This window comes from Chelonia mydas, chromosome 18 (assembly GCF_015237465.2).
Source record: "Chelonia mydas isolate rCheMyd1 chromosome 18, rCheMyd1.pri.v2, whole genome shotgun sequence".
NCBI lineage: Eukaryota > Metazoa > Chordata > Testudines > Cheloniidae > Chelonia > Chelonia mydas.
This window is the reverse complement of record NC_051258.2, coordinates 15,911,743-15,928,963: the sequence shown is the minus strand read 5'-3', so window position 1 is coordinate 15,928,963 and position 17,221 is coordinate 15,911,743. Positions and strand designations below refer to the sequence as shown.

General features: G+C 48.0%; 1 protein-coding gene across 7 annotated transcripts in view; it reads left to right on the top strand.

Annotated features, from left to right (window-relative positions):
- Window positions 1–17,221, top strand: part of DVL1 (dishevelled segment polarity protein 1) — a 179,847-nt gene that overhangs the window by 78,861 nt on the left and 83,765 nt on the right. For all 7 annotated transcript variants that reach the window (XR_006286435.1, XR_006286434.1, XM_037880973.2 and 4 more), the window contains one exon: window positions 907–976. Coding sequence is in view for 5 of the 7 variants with exons in the window: in XM_037880973.2 (XP_037736901.1) it covers window positions 907–976 (70 nt within the window). In the remaining 2 variants the exon portion in view is untranslated. The remainder of the gene's footprint in view (window positions 1–906; window positions 977–17,221) is intronic.

Below are 17,221 nucleotides of genomic sequence, written 5' to 3'. Positions count from 1 at the left end.
GTAGCTTTCACTTCTAGGTTATAATGTAAGTAGGGTGACCAGATAGCAAGTGTGAAAAATTGAGACGGGGGTGGGGGTAATAGGAGCCCATATTTAAAAAAAAAAAAAAAAAAAGCCCCAAATATTGGGCCTGTCCCTATAAAATCGGGACATCTGGTCACCCTCAGTGTAAGTAGTAACTGGAAGGAGATGCACTGTTATGTGCTTGGTGGCCTATGTGAAATGAGTCTGGTGTTCTCTCTGTGAGCTTGATCCAAAGCACTTTGAAGTCAGTGAAAAGACTTCAGTGGGCTTTGAATCTCACTCTTTCTACCGGATCCTGCTTGGTGCTTCTGATTCTCAAAAACCCAACTACAACTAAAATGTGTGTCTAGCCCTTTGCAAACCTACTGAGATGCATTTATAGCCAGTGGCCGTCACATCTTGATGCTCATGGTGGCCTTTCTCCCAGATTCAACAATCATTAAGATCAAAAGTCCCCAGCTGAAATAACCTTTACTGAGACTTCACCTCTGAACATCCTGGACTCCACAGCCAGAGGGGAGTTGACAGGTTGCCCACCAGAGCCATTCATTGACCTGGCCAGCATTTTTTGTCCAGAAGATGAATAACCCTCTTCTGGATGAAATGTATGGCATGCAGCAGAGTAATAGAACAGGAAATGCATCCGAACCAGCAGCATTCCCTCTCTAGGACTAGATAGTTTAGGAGATGAACAGAACAAAAAGCAAAGGAGTACAATTATGCCCTCTAAAGGATTGGAGCATTACTTATAGTTTATGGTCTCCGTGCTACGTTGGGATGATCAGAGCAAAGAACTGTCTTGATGTCATGGATTAGAACCTGTTAAACGCTGCCCACCTGGATCTGATGTTGATACAAGCTCTTGATGGTTTTATTTTTCAGGGTGGTGAAGGAGGAGATCTCGGATGACAATGCAAAGCTACCGTGCTTCAATGGAAGAGTGGTGTCCTGGGTAGGTTGGTCTGTGTACGTGTGCTGCGCGGTGGCTGGGGTCTAGCTTTAGCTGGGACGTGAGTACAGCTGGAAAGTACGGGCCTTGTGCCTACAAACAAAATCCAAGTATGTGACAGTGCAGGAGTTTGTCTCTTCCCCCCCACTCCCCAATACTCTCTAGTTTAAGGCATTGACTCAGACTCTGCCTTTAAAGAATTTATGCCTTTGCAAGGGCGCGATCATGCATATTCACGTGTGACTAGCTTTACCAATATGAGTGGTCCCACGGATACCAGTGGGACTACTTGCTTGAATATTGTTACCTATGTGCATTATCTTTGTAGAATTGGGCCCAGACTAAGTAAGTAGAATTGCGTGGGCATGTTTCTTTAGTTAGGCCACGATTTTCAAAAACCAGGGGCTGGAGTTGGGCGTGTAGATTCATGGCCTGATTTTCAAAAGTTCAGGGCACCGAGGGTCTCCCATAGCATTCTGCGCTGTAAAAATCTGGCTGCTTATGATGCATCTAAATGCCCATTATTGAGAATGTTACCCTTCTGCTCTAAGCTTTGCCTGTAGTTCTTCTTCCCAGAAGCCTCCAGGTTGTCAGTGGCAAGACTTAATTTATGAGGGTCTCTCTTTTTTGCCTGAGACTGCAAACTGCACAAATGCATACTGGTTATGTTTTCAGTTGCCGCGGATTGATGTTTCTGCATTTTGGGGGGTGTTTTTCTAATTTGCAAGGATTTCAGTATTGTACCTTTGCCTCAAAGCCCTGTGATCTGCAGATCCGTTCTCTCCACCCCCCCACCCCATTTATTTTGGAATGTTTTGAGGTCCACAAGTCTGGGGGGGGTGGCGGGGGAAAGGAAATTAAACTTATTTTTGCTGTACTAGAACTTCAAAAATGTTCAAGGAATTTTTTAAGACTTTATGTCCCACCCTCTAAAGAAAGCATCAGGGTGAATTTGCATGTAGAGCTCTGAAGGAAATCGCATATAATTCATAGGAGAGGGATAAATGTGGTGGTATAACAAAAGAATTGAGTGCATCCTTTTGTCCATGGTACATGACTAACAATAGGCAGAGTTCTGCTGAGTAAGTCTGTCTGTCTGATTCTTGGAAGGGTCAGTTTTAAGCCTGCTTTGATATCCAGTGATCTAGAAGATCATTTTTCTTTCAAATGTATTATTTATTTGTACTATGGTCGTGCCTGGTGGCATCAGACAAGATTTGGGCCCCATTGTACTAAGCACAATGCATACACCTACATACACAGAGGAAGAGATGGTCCCTGCCCGAAATAGCTTACAGTCTTAATAGACGAGACAGGCAAAGGGTAGGAAGGGAAAGAGACGGAGGGTGAAGTGGCTTTCCCAGAGATATAGAGCAGATCAGTGTCAGAGGTGGAAATAGACCCCAGATCTCCTGAGTCCCTATCCCTCAGTCCACACCCCTTACATTCTTTCTCCTTTTCTGCGTTTCTCTTAATCAGTGTGCTACAAAGGCCTTTTTGCAGCTGGCTAATTGTAGTTCTTAATTACAATCTGCTGCATGTTGTATCTATGTGCGGCCTTCTCGATGCCTTCCATCCTGCACACAGGTGACTTGCTCTCAGGGCTGCGCTGAAAAAGACCCTCATTGCATAGCTGGTTTGCTCGGCCCAGTACCCAGCTCTGCAGTCGGATTGTGGTCGGCTTGGCAATGATACAGAACCTGTGACTTGAGCAATCTTCCCCGAGGCTTACCATGCAAGATACCTTCCTGCCCAGCTGGGGATTAGCTTGCCGGTGTAGATGCCAGAACTGTGTTGTGTTTGTTAGGCCATTTTATGAGGATGTTGCTGCGCTTGGCTACAAGTTTATAAGTCTCAGGGGTGGCTAATTCACAGAGGAACGTGCTGTTAGCCGCCGGAGAGGCGCTCTTATGAGCCTTCAGCTTTGTGGCTTTTTTTTTTTTTTTTTTAACAGCAAAAAGGATCTAGCAAGCTCATGTCAGTTTACTATCCTCTCTGATTATTCAGTCTGAGTGAGACATCAGATGCCCTCCTATTGCTACCCAGCAGAAGATGAGAATACTAATGATTGCGTAAGAGTCTGCCTGCAATTTTAATACTTGATTGCATAATGAGGAGCACGGTTTTCAAACGTAGGCCCCTTGCTGGGATGTCCAAAGCCTGCACTTGGATACTGAAATCTGGAAGTAGGGATACCGTTCGTCCTTGCACACAGGGCCAACACAAGGTCTGTGTGACTCAAAGTCTCCAAAACAGGGCTTAAGTTGGACTTGAGTGATGTCCAGTTGCCCCTACACACTGTTCCGAGCACCTAAATGCAGGGCATGAACATCGTGTTAGGGCCTTGGCTCTGACAGGTATGTCCGATAGGAATCGACAAGGATAGCATTCACCACAGAGACAGTAAGCTCAGTGAAATTTGTTACTACAGTCTGTGGGGCTAGTAGTCAAGGGACTGGTAGGCAGCCAGTGTCTGCAGGATTGCCCGCAGCCAATAAGTATTTTAAAAAAAAATTGTTCTAGGGTTATTTTAGTGGGGAAAATCCAAGCAGATAGGTTCATCTGGACCCAGCAATAACTGTAAGGGTGCATATACGCCAGCCATTGTCAGCTGTCTGCCATGCGCTGTTCAGTGCGGTTAGCTCTGTGGGGATTGATTTTGTAACCCTCTTGTGTATGGGACAAGATCCTCAGCTGAGTTCCGTTGCTTTCAACTGAGCTATGCTGACTTTTATACCAACTGAGGATCCGGCCCATAGATATACTTCTCCCACCCCAAAGAGAGCACGGGGGTGGGGGCGAAAATATTTCAGTACCTCAGTCGTCTCACAGAAACACTGCTGAGGAAACCTGTCTCTGCATTCTACAAACCTCGCTGGGCTGCTCGGAAAGTGGCTGGGCCTGTCTGCTGGAAGCCGTGACTACCTGCGTTTTGGTTGTCAAAGTCAAAGGAAACCTGGGTGACGTGTTGTAGCCTGCAGTAGAATGCACATGGGCTGTACGCTGTAGAAGGAACGTGCAATGTGTTTTTAAACCTCTGTCCGTTTGGGGGTGTGGGGGGGTGTTTATGACATCTGTATCTGCTGACTCAGACGCACAACGTCGTGCCTGGCTGTGAGAAACCAACTATACGCGTTCATACTGGGCCTGAGACTGCTCCGAGTGCAGCTGATGAGTTTTACCGTCCTCTTTAGCGAGAGCAGGATTGGGCCTGCAGACGGATTTCTCTCAGCTGTACTCTACAGTATTCTCTTTCTCTCCTGTTTTAAAGGGACACACATTTTAAACAGTATAGTCACAACCATTCTCTAGCCTCACTTCGGCAAAGCACGGGCTTAGGGTTAAGTTCCCCTGTGTTCAGCAAAGCACTCAAACTTGTGTTTAGCATTAAGCGGATGCTCAAATGTTTTGCTGAATCGGGATCTTTAACGTTAAAATGGCTATGGCCCAAAGTGGGAATGTTCCCCAGGCTTTAAATAGTCATATAAAAGAAAAATCCAACCCAGCACTTTGTCACCGAGAAATCTTTATTTAAAAAGCTATTTATATAGGTCCTACGCAGCTTGCTTTGTGTGCCATCCTTGTGGCCCTGCAGCAGTAGATGACTAATAGACACTGGGATTTTTCAAAGCCGACTAAAGGATTTAGGTAGCTAAAGCCCTTAGATGGCTTTGAAAAGCTCAACTACTATTCCCAGAAGTGTGCTGATACAAATCCTTGATGCTACCAAGGAATCAAGGGAGTAATCAAGCAAGAAGGGACCATTTAAATATCTGCCTTCATAACCGAGGGAGAAATCTCCGTTTTTGCTACATGGACCAAGTAACTAGGGTTGCCAATTTCCTAACTGCACAAAACCGAACGCCCTAGCCCCACCCCTTCTCCAAGGCTCTGCTCACTACATTTCCCCCTCCCTCGGTGGCTTGCTCTCCCCCACCCTCACTCACTTTCACTGGCCTGGGGCAGGGGGTTGGGGTGCGGGAGGGGGTGAGGGCTCTAACTGAGGGTGCAGGCTCTGGGGTGGGGCCAGAAATGAGGGGTGCAGGAGGAGGCTCCGGGCTGGGGCAGGGGGGTGGGGTACTGGAGGGGGTGGGGCCAGGGATGAGGTGTTTGGGGTGCAGAAGGGGTCTTCAGGCTGGGGGGTGGGGTAGAGGGGTTCAGGGTCGGGGAGGGGGCTCTGCGCTGAGGCAGGGATTTGGGGGGTGGGGGGTTGGGTTGCAGGAGGGGGTGAGGGCTCTGTCTGAGGGTGTGGACTTTGGGGTGGTGCTGGGGATGAGGAGTTCCGGGTGTGGGGGGGGCTGCAGGTTGGTGGGGAGAGAGGGGTTCAGAGTGTGTGAGGGGGTTCTGGGCAGGGGGTTGGGGTGCAGGAGGGGGTGAGGGCTCTATTTAGGGATGTAGGCTCTGGGATGGGGGGTTTGGGGTGCAGGAGGGGGCTCCGGGTTTGGGGGGGTCAGGGCTCGGGCTTACCTCCGGTGGCTCCCGGTTAGTGGCGCAGCGAGGGGGCTAAGGCAGGCTTCCTATCTGCCCTGGCTCTCTGCTGCACCCTGTAAGCAGCCAGCAGGTCCAGCTCCTAGGCAGAGGCACAGTAGGCAGCTCTGCGCATTGCTCTCGCCCGCAGGCACCACCCCCGCAACTCCCATTGGCCGCAGTTCCTGGCCAATCGGAGTGGGAAGCCAGTGCTTGGGGCAGGGGCAGCGTGCAGAGCCACTTGGTTCTCCCCCCCCCCCAGCCTAGGAGCTGGACCTGCTGGCCGCTTTTGGGGCACAGCGCAGTGCCAGGACAGGTAGGGACTAGCCTGCCTTAGCTCCACAGCACAGGACTTTTAGCGGCCCGGTCGGCTGTGCTGACTGGAGCCACCAGGGTCCCTTTTCGACTGAGTGTTCCAGTCAAAAACTGGACACTAAACTGTTCCCGTTTTCAAGCATGTTTTTTTGCACTGGAGAATAAAACCAACATTGAACAAATACCGATGATCCAGTCAGACCGTCCAAGGGCAGTAGAACCAGTCTAGAGACAGACAAGAGACATCTGGGTACCACGGGAGCTCTGTTCCGTGGCTGGATCCATTGTTGTGGTATCCGAGTGCCTGATGGCGGTGCTCTTCTCTCTGAGTGGGTCCTGATCTCTTTTGTGTGAATAGACACTGCCAGGCTGGAGGAGCGACCTGAAGGCCATCCTGCCGCTCGGCACCATTTCCCCCAATTTAAACTGCTGAACTGAAAAGCATTTATGCAAACAGGCCGATATTCAAGCAGCCTTCTGCACCGCTGGGCCGGGCCCTTATCCTTTCCAACCCATTTGCTATCTCCGTGGGGTTTATTTTTATCTTAGCTAAATTCACTTGCTGTTTCAGAAGCAGTTGTGAGTGCAATTTAGTGTACGACGGGTGGGAGATCCCTAGTTTTGCTCTGGCAATGGGACGAATTTCAGATTCAGTCTAAGTCAGCTAGTTGGGTGATTGCACTGTGCGAGCCCTCCTGTGCAGACTTGATGTTATTGCAAAGGTAATTATATTTAGGGCTTTGGAAAATCCATTTCTCCATACTAAGGATTAAAGGGACTTGGATTGTTCCCCCACCCCCCTTTCTAGCGCTGCTGCTGTTTGTCGCTGTTACAAAAACCCATTTATTTAGGCGGTGGATACGGGAATGAGTCTTGAACTCAGGAGACCTGAGTTCCCCGCTCTGTCGATGACCTGCTTTGTGACAATGGGCACGTCGCTTCCTGGCTGTGTGCCTCTGTGTTTCCCATCTGTAAAATGGGGATCATGATATTTGGTTTCTTTTGCAAAATGCATTGAGATCTACACATGAACAGTGAGAGATGAATGATGTTACATATTTTTACATATGTTTTTTTTTTTTAAAGTCCCAGTGGAATCCCAAAGTCTCTGAAATGCATCTTTTTAAGCGCCTCAGTTTTATTATTAATTACGATTTAGTTTAAGTAGAGGGTGCTGGCCGCTTTCCAGACCTTCAAGAATAGATAATCCAGGGGTTTCTCCCTTATTCCAGTTTTTCCCATCCATTCTTACATGAAAGGAAAGCTGCTGCTACTTACTTTATGGTTGCTCCTAGAGCCCTTGGCCAAGATCGGAGCCCCACTGGAGGTACTGCACGGATACGTAGTAAGAGACTCCTCTGCCCCCAAAGCTTGCAATCTAAATAGGTACAAGACAAAGGAATCCAATCCCCATTTTACAAGTAGGAAACTGCGGCACGGGAGGGAAGGGACTTGCCTGGTTTGACACCAGGTGCCTCTGTGAGTTGAACCCAGCTCTCCTGTATCCCAGCCCAGTTCCTAATCATAAGGTCGTCTTTCCCCTTTCTTAAACGGGAGCCTCGCAACCAGAAGGACTGCTTGAAGGACGAGTGAATTTTTTGAGTGTATAACGTTTGATTTTTTTTTTGACCTTCTAATGGGGTGGTTAGTAGCAGCATGGGAATGTAAAGGAGAAACGCTGTGGCTCATTGAAATGAAACTGTCTAAAAAGAGACTAAAAAAACCTACCAGAGCCCATGTCTCCAACGATTCAGACGTCAAGATGTACTTGAAAAGAGAGAAACAAACCTCAGAAGCTTTACGTTTTAATTGGGCTCATCAAAAATGTCAGCGCCAGCCGTGTGTTCGGTTTCTCCTCTGACAGAGGTAGCGTGTTCATTAACTTTGTTACAACGGCGGCATTCAGAGGTTGCCGTTAAATACGGAGGGCCCAATCCTGGGAGGTGCTGAATGTTCTCCACTCCAAGTGAAGTCAATGGGAAAACTCCCATTGATTTAAGTGGTGCAGAATCCCGCTCAATGCCTCCTATAAGCCCAGTGAGCCTTGTCCTGGGCTGCTGACCTCTGTGGGAGCAGGGACTGTGTGTGATGGGAGAGGAAAGGGATCAACACCTGGTGGGCGGCCTCCATTTCATAAAATTCATGAGTCATGACTGGGTGGGGACTGGGAAACCCCTTCATCATACCTGACAGGAGGAAGTCTGGAGTGGCCCCCTAATTGCACTTGGTCTCCCTTTACTGACAAGGTCAGGAATATTAGTGTTAACCTGGTTGTACTATTTCATGTAGCCATCCGTTCCGAGAAGTGCAGGCCTCTGGGTCTGTGAATTATATGGGTCTTCGCTTTCCTGACACAGATAGTTTGCAATGGCTGCAGTTTTTAGCTCTAGAGCAAAAACGCAGTAGGACCTTTTGAGCAGTGCAAAATGTGGTTTCTCCTTAAAGGGAGATGCTGAGGTATTATCCCCAGGTGGTGGTGAGCGGACGTAGCAGCCCTGCTTTTTACAGCAAGGTTCCAATCCTGCAGAGCTCCAAGCAGAGAGACTTGCGATGCAAGGAACTTAGTGCAGGATCAGGGCCATCGCCCTTTGTTCTGTGCTTCTACATGGGGATATTCCATACAAAATTACATTAAAGGAGCTTTAAGGCTGCACATTCCAGTAGGAAATGCAGAATTTAAGATTGCACATGCGACCTTAACTTTGCCCCCTGCTTTGCGCAAGCATGTTATGAAATTACGAAGTTTCTAATTACTTGATGGCATAGTATTTCTCAACATGGGGATTAATTAGTATTAATTAGTTCATGTGTTTATACAGCTCTTTGAATATGTAAATGGCTGAAAGGTCTCCTACAAGGTCATGTAGAAAGATGGGTTTTTAAGGAAGAAGTCACAAAACCAACCCTTAAGAATCAAACTCCTTGGAAAAGGAACCTCTTGTGAAGAGCAGCGTTTGCAGCTCAGAGAAATGTTGTGTGTCTTCATTTCTGAGAGAGTTTCCTGCATTGATTTCAACCTTCCTAAGCAACTGAAACTCCCTGGGAAGATCCTTATTTCCGTCTGGGCCTGTAAGGATCTAACCAGCCTTACCGGATCTGGGCTATGCATGACTCCTCTGAACTCACATGCTGAACCTTTTAGGGGGATGCTCATCCCTGAGGGATAGTCTATACTTGAACATTTTCCAAAACAGTGATTCCAGAGTATTTATCCCAGAATCCAGTGGATTAAATTACATTGGGAAAAGGCACTCTGATTCTGGCATAAGAATGTCCGCGTGGGGATTTATAACTACTTCAGAATAGCTGTTTTGGTCAATTTCTAACTGTAGACCAGCCCTGACTGTTCCAAACTGTTCTTCCGTTCCATGTGCTGATAAGGTAGAGCCCCGCTGAAGAGCTGTAGATATGCTGCTTCTGCGCGTCTTGCAGTTGGCTAGCTTGGGCTAGTCTTTGTAAATTGTTTTATTGTTACGTTGTTTGTCAGCCCCTTATCAAGGCCGGCTAATAAGTGCTAAATGTTACTGTGATGAGGTATTCACCACCTTTCTGTCGCTCTTGGTGTTCCTGATACTTGTAATGCCGTGATCTGGGCTAATGCTTATGAAATCAGGGAACAGGTAATTTCTCATCTGGACATTTGTGTCCATGGCTTAGCTCCTCTCTTGGTCGCTTGTTTCGCTTTTCCAGGAAAAACATCGGCTTTGTTTGTCTGTTCCTCCCTAGATGAAATGAGATTCATCAGGTGATGGAGCAGAAGTCTTTATTGTCCTGAGTGCCAGCCCAGGGTCAGTTTGGTTGCGGAGTCACAGAAACCAAATCTGTAAGGTTAGAGAGCACATTAGTATTGCAAAGATCAAAAAGCACAAGCAAATGGATGCCCTACCTCAGCTATTCCAAGCCTCTTGCAACAAGTGCATTAGTCTCCCATTCTCCACATTATTAGTGTTGAGTCTGTTCTTGGCCCCTTGTCCAGCTGCCATTCAGCTGTGCATGTGGTAATTCATTGTCAAGCAAACAGTTTCCACGGAGGGGTAAGTATGAGCAACTGAACAGAAGGCAGTGGGCACTGGTTGGTGCAGGCAACGTAAACTGATATCTGCCTCAAAAGACTGAGAACCACCTAGCATCCGTAAACTTGCCTCTAAGTTTCTGTGCGTACCCCGCTAGCTAGGATTCCGTTTGTAGCCCTCCTCTTACCGATTGTTTACAACACCCTTTTGCAGAAGATGACGTTGACAAGCGCTGTGGTTGACTGTGCTGAACTATCAGTTGAAACATCTGTGCCTGACCTGCATTGCCAATTGCAAATTACTTTTTTCGCACTAAACCCATAAAATTGCAATGCTTATCTGCCTTTCCTTGCAGCTAATTATTGGAGGAGGCTTATGTTAATCTTACTGTAAATTAATTGTTCACAGTTTAGAACCTTTTAATATCCCAGTCACTTGAACTGAATATATAATTTTGCATACATGCATTTCAGACCTAGCCTCGTTACAGCTTTCTCTTTTGGAATAAGGATGTTTTTCAGCATGAACTACTCCAGTACCTGGCTTCCCACACAATGGATTTGAGCTGCCTTTGTTTCCTTTGCTGTTTAAATCACGTGTCTGCCTATAGCTAGGCTTGGAAGGGTTAGATTTTTATTGGTAAATGTCAGTGAACGTCAATTTCATCGTGCAGGCATGTACTGATGAAAATGTATTTCCATCCCTGATGATTGAAATTTACAGACAGGCAAAGTAAGAAAAATGCTGCTCGTAAACTTGTTAGCATTTGATTTAAGGCCATTTAGCTTATAGATTTTGACATGATGCTGACAGTTTTTTGTTTTAATAGTTATAAAGCTTTACCTTTTTGAATCTGTGTCTGCTGTCATTAAATTCTTTTTTTTCACCACCCGATTTCTCACAACAAAGAATTGAAATGGATAAAAGTAAAAAATGCTTAAAGAAGCCCATCATGTTGTGCAAATGTGAAAATTTAAATTAATGAAAATAAATGCTTAAAAATAAGCATCAACATTACCTGCTGAAAGTATTATTATTTTTTTTAAAGTACTCTGCAAAGCCTACCTACAGCAAACGCCTTGACTCTCCCACTGAGTCGGTTGTGATAACTGGGCTCTTCCACTGTAGTTCTTTTGGGTGGGTGGACATTCCACATCCTGGCAGAATGTTTAAAACCTGGAGCATTCGGCATACGTGAAGTAGCTTAGTATTCCCCTCCTATCTTTCTCCAGAGGCAGGTGCAACAGCTACTGACACTTTGAAGTTAAAAGACGAGTGACATTTAGAAAGTTCTGAGTTTCGTCTTTTTTTTTTTTTTTAAATAACATCTGTATCATTATATTTGTCGTAGGCAGGAGCTTTGATCTTGGCGTCACATGCTGGACTGGTTTCCATAGGCGATATCTTTAAAAAGAGGCTTTGCAACCCTTCAGCTGTTGCTTGTTTCCCCTAGCTCTGGAACTGTGCTCATTTATATCGACGAGTCACAATCGCCGCTCCTGATTGGCGAACAATTGCATGCCTCCTGTTATGTGTGTCGTCCCACCTCCTCCATCCCTGCCTTGGCCTGCTTGTTTGTCTCATCCACTTGTTCCATCTTACGGGGGTTTTTTTTAGACTGTAAGTGATTTGGGCCTGTCGCTTACTCTGGATTTGTAAGACCCCTGCTCAGTGGGGCCCAACCTGCTTGGCCTTTAGGCACTAGCACAGTGTAAAGGTTGTTAATATTAAATTACGTGCCCGTCTTTCATCTGCACAGTAAGAGGCAGGTCCTGCCCTGAAGAGCTTCCAGCTCAAATGAGCACAGCTGACAATGGGACCATTATCTCCATTTTATAATTGGGGGGCAGGGGGGTGGAGTGACTTGCCCAGCGTCACAGACAGTCCGTGGCAGGGGTGGGAGTCGAACTCTGATCTCCTGAGTCCCAGGCTAGTGTCTTAAGCGTAAGCCCATCTTCCTGACAAAATGTGTGGCCACTGAACGAAATGACGGGTGAAGAGCAGAGGCCAGGAGTCTGGCAAGATTTTATCACAAGAGACCGTTCTGCTACGGGCCTCAACCCAGAGCCAGCCAGCAAACTCGGAGTAGAAAGATTTCCCCCTCCCCCTCAGAACCACAAGGTACCAGGTGGGTGGGGGAATAGATTTCTCTGCAGATCAGGACTGAACTGGATTGGCAGAGCAGCATGCGAAAAAGTACAGGTGTAGGCAAGATCGTAAGGCAGGATTCTGCTCTCTCGCCAGTTTTGCATTGATGCAGGACAGGAGGCGTGAAGAGCATGGACGTGAGAAGAGAATCGGGCCTTTAGGAGGGCTCAGAAGATTCCCATTCCCCAGAGGTCGGGAATGGAAGAGGGGCAGACAGACCTACCTTCTCTCCCACAGTGACAGGAGCTGAGCTGTTGATTGGCGGGGGGGGCTGATGAGCAGGGGAGTATAATCTGGTTACTGTTCCCCTCTGCCAGTCCCCGCCATCTGGAGCTGTTGGGTGAAATACCTGTATATTTATTGTTACAAAAATGTATTTCATTGCAGCCTGTTTGCAGGACTGGGAGCGATTCCGGGGGGGGGGGACGTGACTTCTACATCCATAGCAGCACAAGTTCATGGACAATCTGCCAAACAGTTCAAGCACCAGAGAACGGATTCTTGTCCTAGCAGTGATTCTGTCCTGGCGATAACCCAGGAGGCCAAGCTACTGGTATTTCAGGCTTTCGTAACTGGTGCTTTAAGTTCCCTCATCCCGTCTGTGGCGCGTAGTCTCATGGGATCAGCATGCACAGGGAGTGAACGGGAGGCAGCCGGCGTGGGCTGGAGTAGCCGTTCATCTGTCATGAATACGTTAGCAGCTCATAGGGCAATGACAGAAGATGAAAGATGGGTTGGGGCCTGATCCAAAGTCCATTGAAATCAGTGGGAGTCTTGCGGCTGACTTCAGTGGGCTTTGATTTAGGACCCTTGTGCATGTGTGTTTATCTACAGGACTTATAGGAAGGAATTGTCAGCTGGGCTGCTAAGAAAATGGATCCTCTTATGTATACGCCACTCACATGAACCTGTCCTCTCGGGCAATCTGTGGGAACCCCTGGGGATGAGTGTGTTGGTGTATTTTGCATTGTCAGTTGTATTTGAGGGTAAAGTGCAACCTCCTCCTTTGGTGAGCTAAATCACAAATCAACTTTGTTTGTTTTGCAACATGACTTTAAATTACATTCTGGCTCTCGCTTTGGTGAGGCTGCTTCTTAATCAGTTTAACATGCATGGTACACCCTTTGAAAATTAAAATAGATGCAGGCAAACTCCCAAACCTCAATTCCTAACCTCAGATGGTTTGCAAACAACTTTGTTTTTCAGTTGGTGTATCTGATCAGACGTTTGAAAGCGGTTATAAAGACGTTTTGAAGCATGGAAGTTGCATTTAGAAGATGTGATGCTTTTATATATATATATCTATCTCCCAATGTGCTATGAAGTACAATTATTCAAATACTCTTCTGTCTGTTTCTAGACTCCCCACACCCCTCTATATTCCTCCAGATCTTGCAGTATTCTACTAGCGATTTGTGTGATGCCTGGCCAAGATTTTTCCAAAGTGGCCAGTGATTTTTGGGTGCCCAACTTGACCTTTAAAGGGACCCTCATTTTCAGAATATTTTAGCACCCACCCTCTGAAAATCAAGCCCCTTTAAGGTGCACCAAATTCACGAGGCATTTCTGAAATTCTTAATCCATATGTTTTAGGACTCGTCTATATGAACAGTTAGACTGTGTGCCCCCCTTGAGCTGGGACATGTGTTCCCAGCTCGTGTAGATGTACTAATTCCACTCGAGCCGGGGTGCTAAAAATGGCAGCGTAGCTGGGGCAGCATGGGCAGCGGGTTGAGCTAGCTACCTGCGTGTACCCACTCCGGCCCCTTGGTACGTGCTCTGGTCGCTAACCCTAGCTGCCGCATGGCTCTGCTCATATGTTTAGCATGTTAACTCAAGCAGCACTAGCCCGGGTCCATCTAAGTGAATGAGGAATCCCACCGCCCAGCTCAGATGTAGAGGTGGTCTGAGTGCACAGCAAGCTGGGGTGTAAAGCCCCGATGCACTGGCGTGTTGTGTACAAACTGGCAGTGTGGTCCCTGCATTAGCAGTTCCCTGGTGTGCGTTGCCCGATTCCCATTTCAAAAGCGAGCGACTCCGAGTGAGCTAGGGACTTGTAATGCGTGTTAGCGGGGTCCTGAGAGCTAGTTAGTGCGCAAGTGCGCGGTCGATTTACATCCCGGGTTGCCAGGCACTGACCGTTCCTCTCGACAAAGCCTACGTTTTAACTGACTGTAAACCAACCAACCCACCTTCCCCTGAGCTGCTCTGTTGCAAGAAATGCCTCCCTTGATCCCTGGTCCCGCAAACCCTTCAACACGAGTCGGGGGTCCTTCCCCTTGATGCCAAGGGGACTGCTTACATGGGCAAAGTTATCCCTTTGCTCCGGGGTTTGTAGGATTGGGACCTTGCTGGGGATTTTGGCTGTGCAAAAGCCAGTGGCAGCTGTGGGAGGGAGGGTGTACACGTACACACACAAACGTACACGTACACACACCCCCTGCAGTGCTTTCACAGCCTGGCCACTGAAGTTGGGAATTTGAAAAGAACTGGCCCGCGGGTAGCTGCCGATTCAGAACCAGCCAGGAGGCCAGCAGTGTGCACACGGTGGGTTGGCCGTTATCCGTGGTTTTTCGGAAAGCTTTGCGACATCTGAGAACAATTGGCTGAGGGACTGGTTTGTGATGAATCCAATTTCTGATTGGCTCTTAGTGAGGTCATACCCAGGTCTCTCTCTGGCTGTAGTATCTCGGTGCCAAGAGATAATGCTTTGTCAGTGGACCTAACTGCTTGTCCGTTATATGTGCACTTCCAGACGCTGCATTGCAGGGCAGTTGCTATTGCACTTGGCCGGTCGAGTCGCGCAGCCTTGTGCCGTAGCGGGTTGCATAGGAGACCTGGGATTGTTCGGCGATCGGTTGCTAAGAGCCAGTGTCTCTTAGTGCGTACTTGAGGCCGCGGATGCAGAATCTAAATAATCCAAACAAGCCGCTTCCTGCTGATTCTAATTTGTGAAAAGAAATGACAGCAGGACCTTTCTCTTCTCCTGTCAGAATACAAGCTCACGTGCTCCTCTGCTCTTGGCGGTGGGGGCTGACCCTCGTGCCCGTTTTGCTGGGAGAAATATTCTGGGTCTGGATTCATGAGGCCAGGGCGGGAGGAGGCGATTCTGCTCTACGGTGCATTGACCTTCCCCAGCACAGCCTGTGTTTTCCAAAAAGCTCGGCGGACGGGGTGCGTGTTGGGTACAGGAACACCTTGGAAATCTGGCCATTCGTGCCCGAGTGGGAGCTGCTGAGAACTTTGAAAACTGTCCCTGGCTGTGGGTGCGGAGCTCTTGAAAATAGGGTCTTGTGTGAGTCCACTTCTTGGTGGCAATTGCAAGATCCTGCGTCACTTGGCCCCAACCTTCTGTATGTCTGTGGCCTTGTTTCTGTTCATACTCCAGCCAGCCCCAGTACCTTCTTTTGTTCTCTCCATGAGCTTGGCATGCCCTCTCTGATCCTGTTAGCCAAACCCCCACCTCCCGTTCAAATCCCTTTTAAAATCTCCCGGCCTTCGTTTTGCCTCGGGGGAGCGAGTTACAGAAATTTGAAATAACAAAAATGAAACCCCTAATTCAGGGGGGTGATTTCAGTTGTACACGTGCCTTTCCAAGTAACCGCACAATCCCGTCCTAGGGTCCTCTCCCCTGTGCTCTTGGACCCTCCTCTCTTCCAATTTAGAATTGGGAGGGAGGAGGGATGGGGCTTGGATCCAGCAGGGATGTTAAAATCAAGGACAGAAGAGGAGCTGAAAGCGGCTCCTTGGGCCTTCCTGTCACTCAGGCAGATGCTAATGGTACAGTCACTGGGGGGACAGATTGGGGGTTAGGTGGAAAGATCAAAACTTAGTTTTGACTATTTTCTCCTAGATATCAGGCCACAGAAGTGAAACGGACACTGAGGGGGAGGGGGGGGAGCTATTCTCCCACTGATGAAAGCAGATGGTCCTGCCTACACTTACATGCCTCGTACAAGGGGCGAGGAGACCCCTAAGGCTGTGAATGCTGAAGCCCAGCTGTCTCCAGTCACTTTAGAGACCCTCGTTATAGTCCGTTTCCCTTTGCCATATGTCAGAGGAGATGCAGGGCTGAGGAATCATGGGATGATATTCTGTTTTAGTAGACACAGTCAGCGGCATGCAAACTTGAGCTCCTCCAAACTTTGCAATTGAGGACGTTTTAGAGCTTTCCCAGACTTGTGCCAGGGGGTGGAGAGAAGAGTGTGTTCTTGAAATAAAAGTTTGAAGGGAGGCCAGATATTTTGCAAAAAATCTGGAGAAAGAGCTGAAGTTGGCGGGAAGAGGACTGCTTGATAGGAAATGGGATGATTGTTGGCGCTCTTGGCACCAAGTAACGTGAGGATGACATTGTCTTTGCACCAAAGATCTCTTGAACAGACCGAGCAGTAGAGTTGGGGCCTGACCCAAACCCCACTGAAGTCACTGGGGGTAGGATACGGTGACAGTGAAGGTCATCAAGCTAGATTAGAACATATGGACGTGCGTGTTTTCATCTGCCCCTCAGTGCCGTAGTGGGAGAGACCTCTGCTCTGCCTTGAATACAGATGGGCCCACGCTGAAACATTTCCCTGTGGATTTCGAGCCTGCCCAAGTGCAGGGATTTTGCTTCTGCCTGGTATATAAAATAGAAGCCACTGGCAAAAATTCAGAACCAGACCTGAGGATGAAATGAAATAAATAGTCTCCTATCAAAACTGAAGGGGGAATATAAAGAGGAAGGAAGTTGTTGCTCCAACTGTAATTTGGTCAGGATACCTGGGTAAATTGTCCTATTATGAAAATGACCCAGGATCTTAACTAGCCACAGATGGTCAGGTCTGTGTTTAGGGTGACCAGATGTCCCAATTTTATAGGGACAGTCCCAATATTTGGGGCTTTGTTTTATGTAGGTGCCTATTACACCCCATCCCCTGTCCCGATTTTTCACCCTTGCTGTCTGGTCACGCTACCTGTGTTTCAGTTCATCTGAAAGACCACTCCAGGTGCACAGCTCCTCTGACCGCAGCAGCCCGTGCTTGGCATTTGTTCTCTAGTTCCCAGGAGCCTGCCCCAGAGCCCAGTGAGGGATTGGTGGCCGCAGTAAGCGTGAACCCCCAGTAATAGGTGTTTGCAGGGTCAGAGGGTGGCATGCTGCCTAGTGAATCCTCATCACAACTTGCCGAGTAGGGCCTGGGACGGGAGACTGCCCCAAGGACAACCCAAGCTAAAGTAAATCCCATGTCCCTCATCTGCCTGGGCAGACTCGCATGTCTCTGGGGAGTCCTGTTGACTCTATCCAGGTGGACGGTTGGATCCCTTTGCG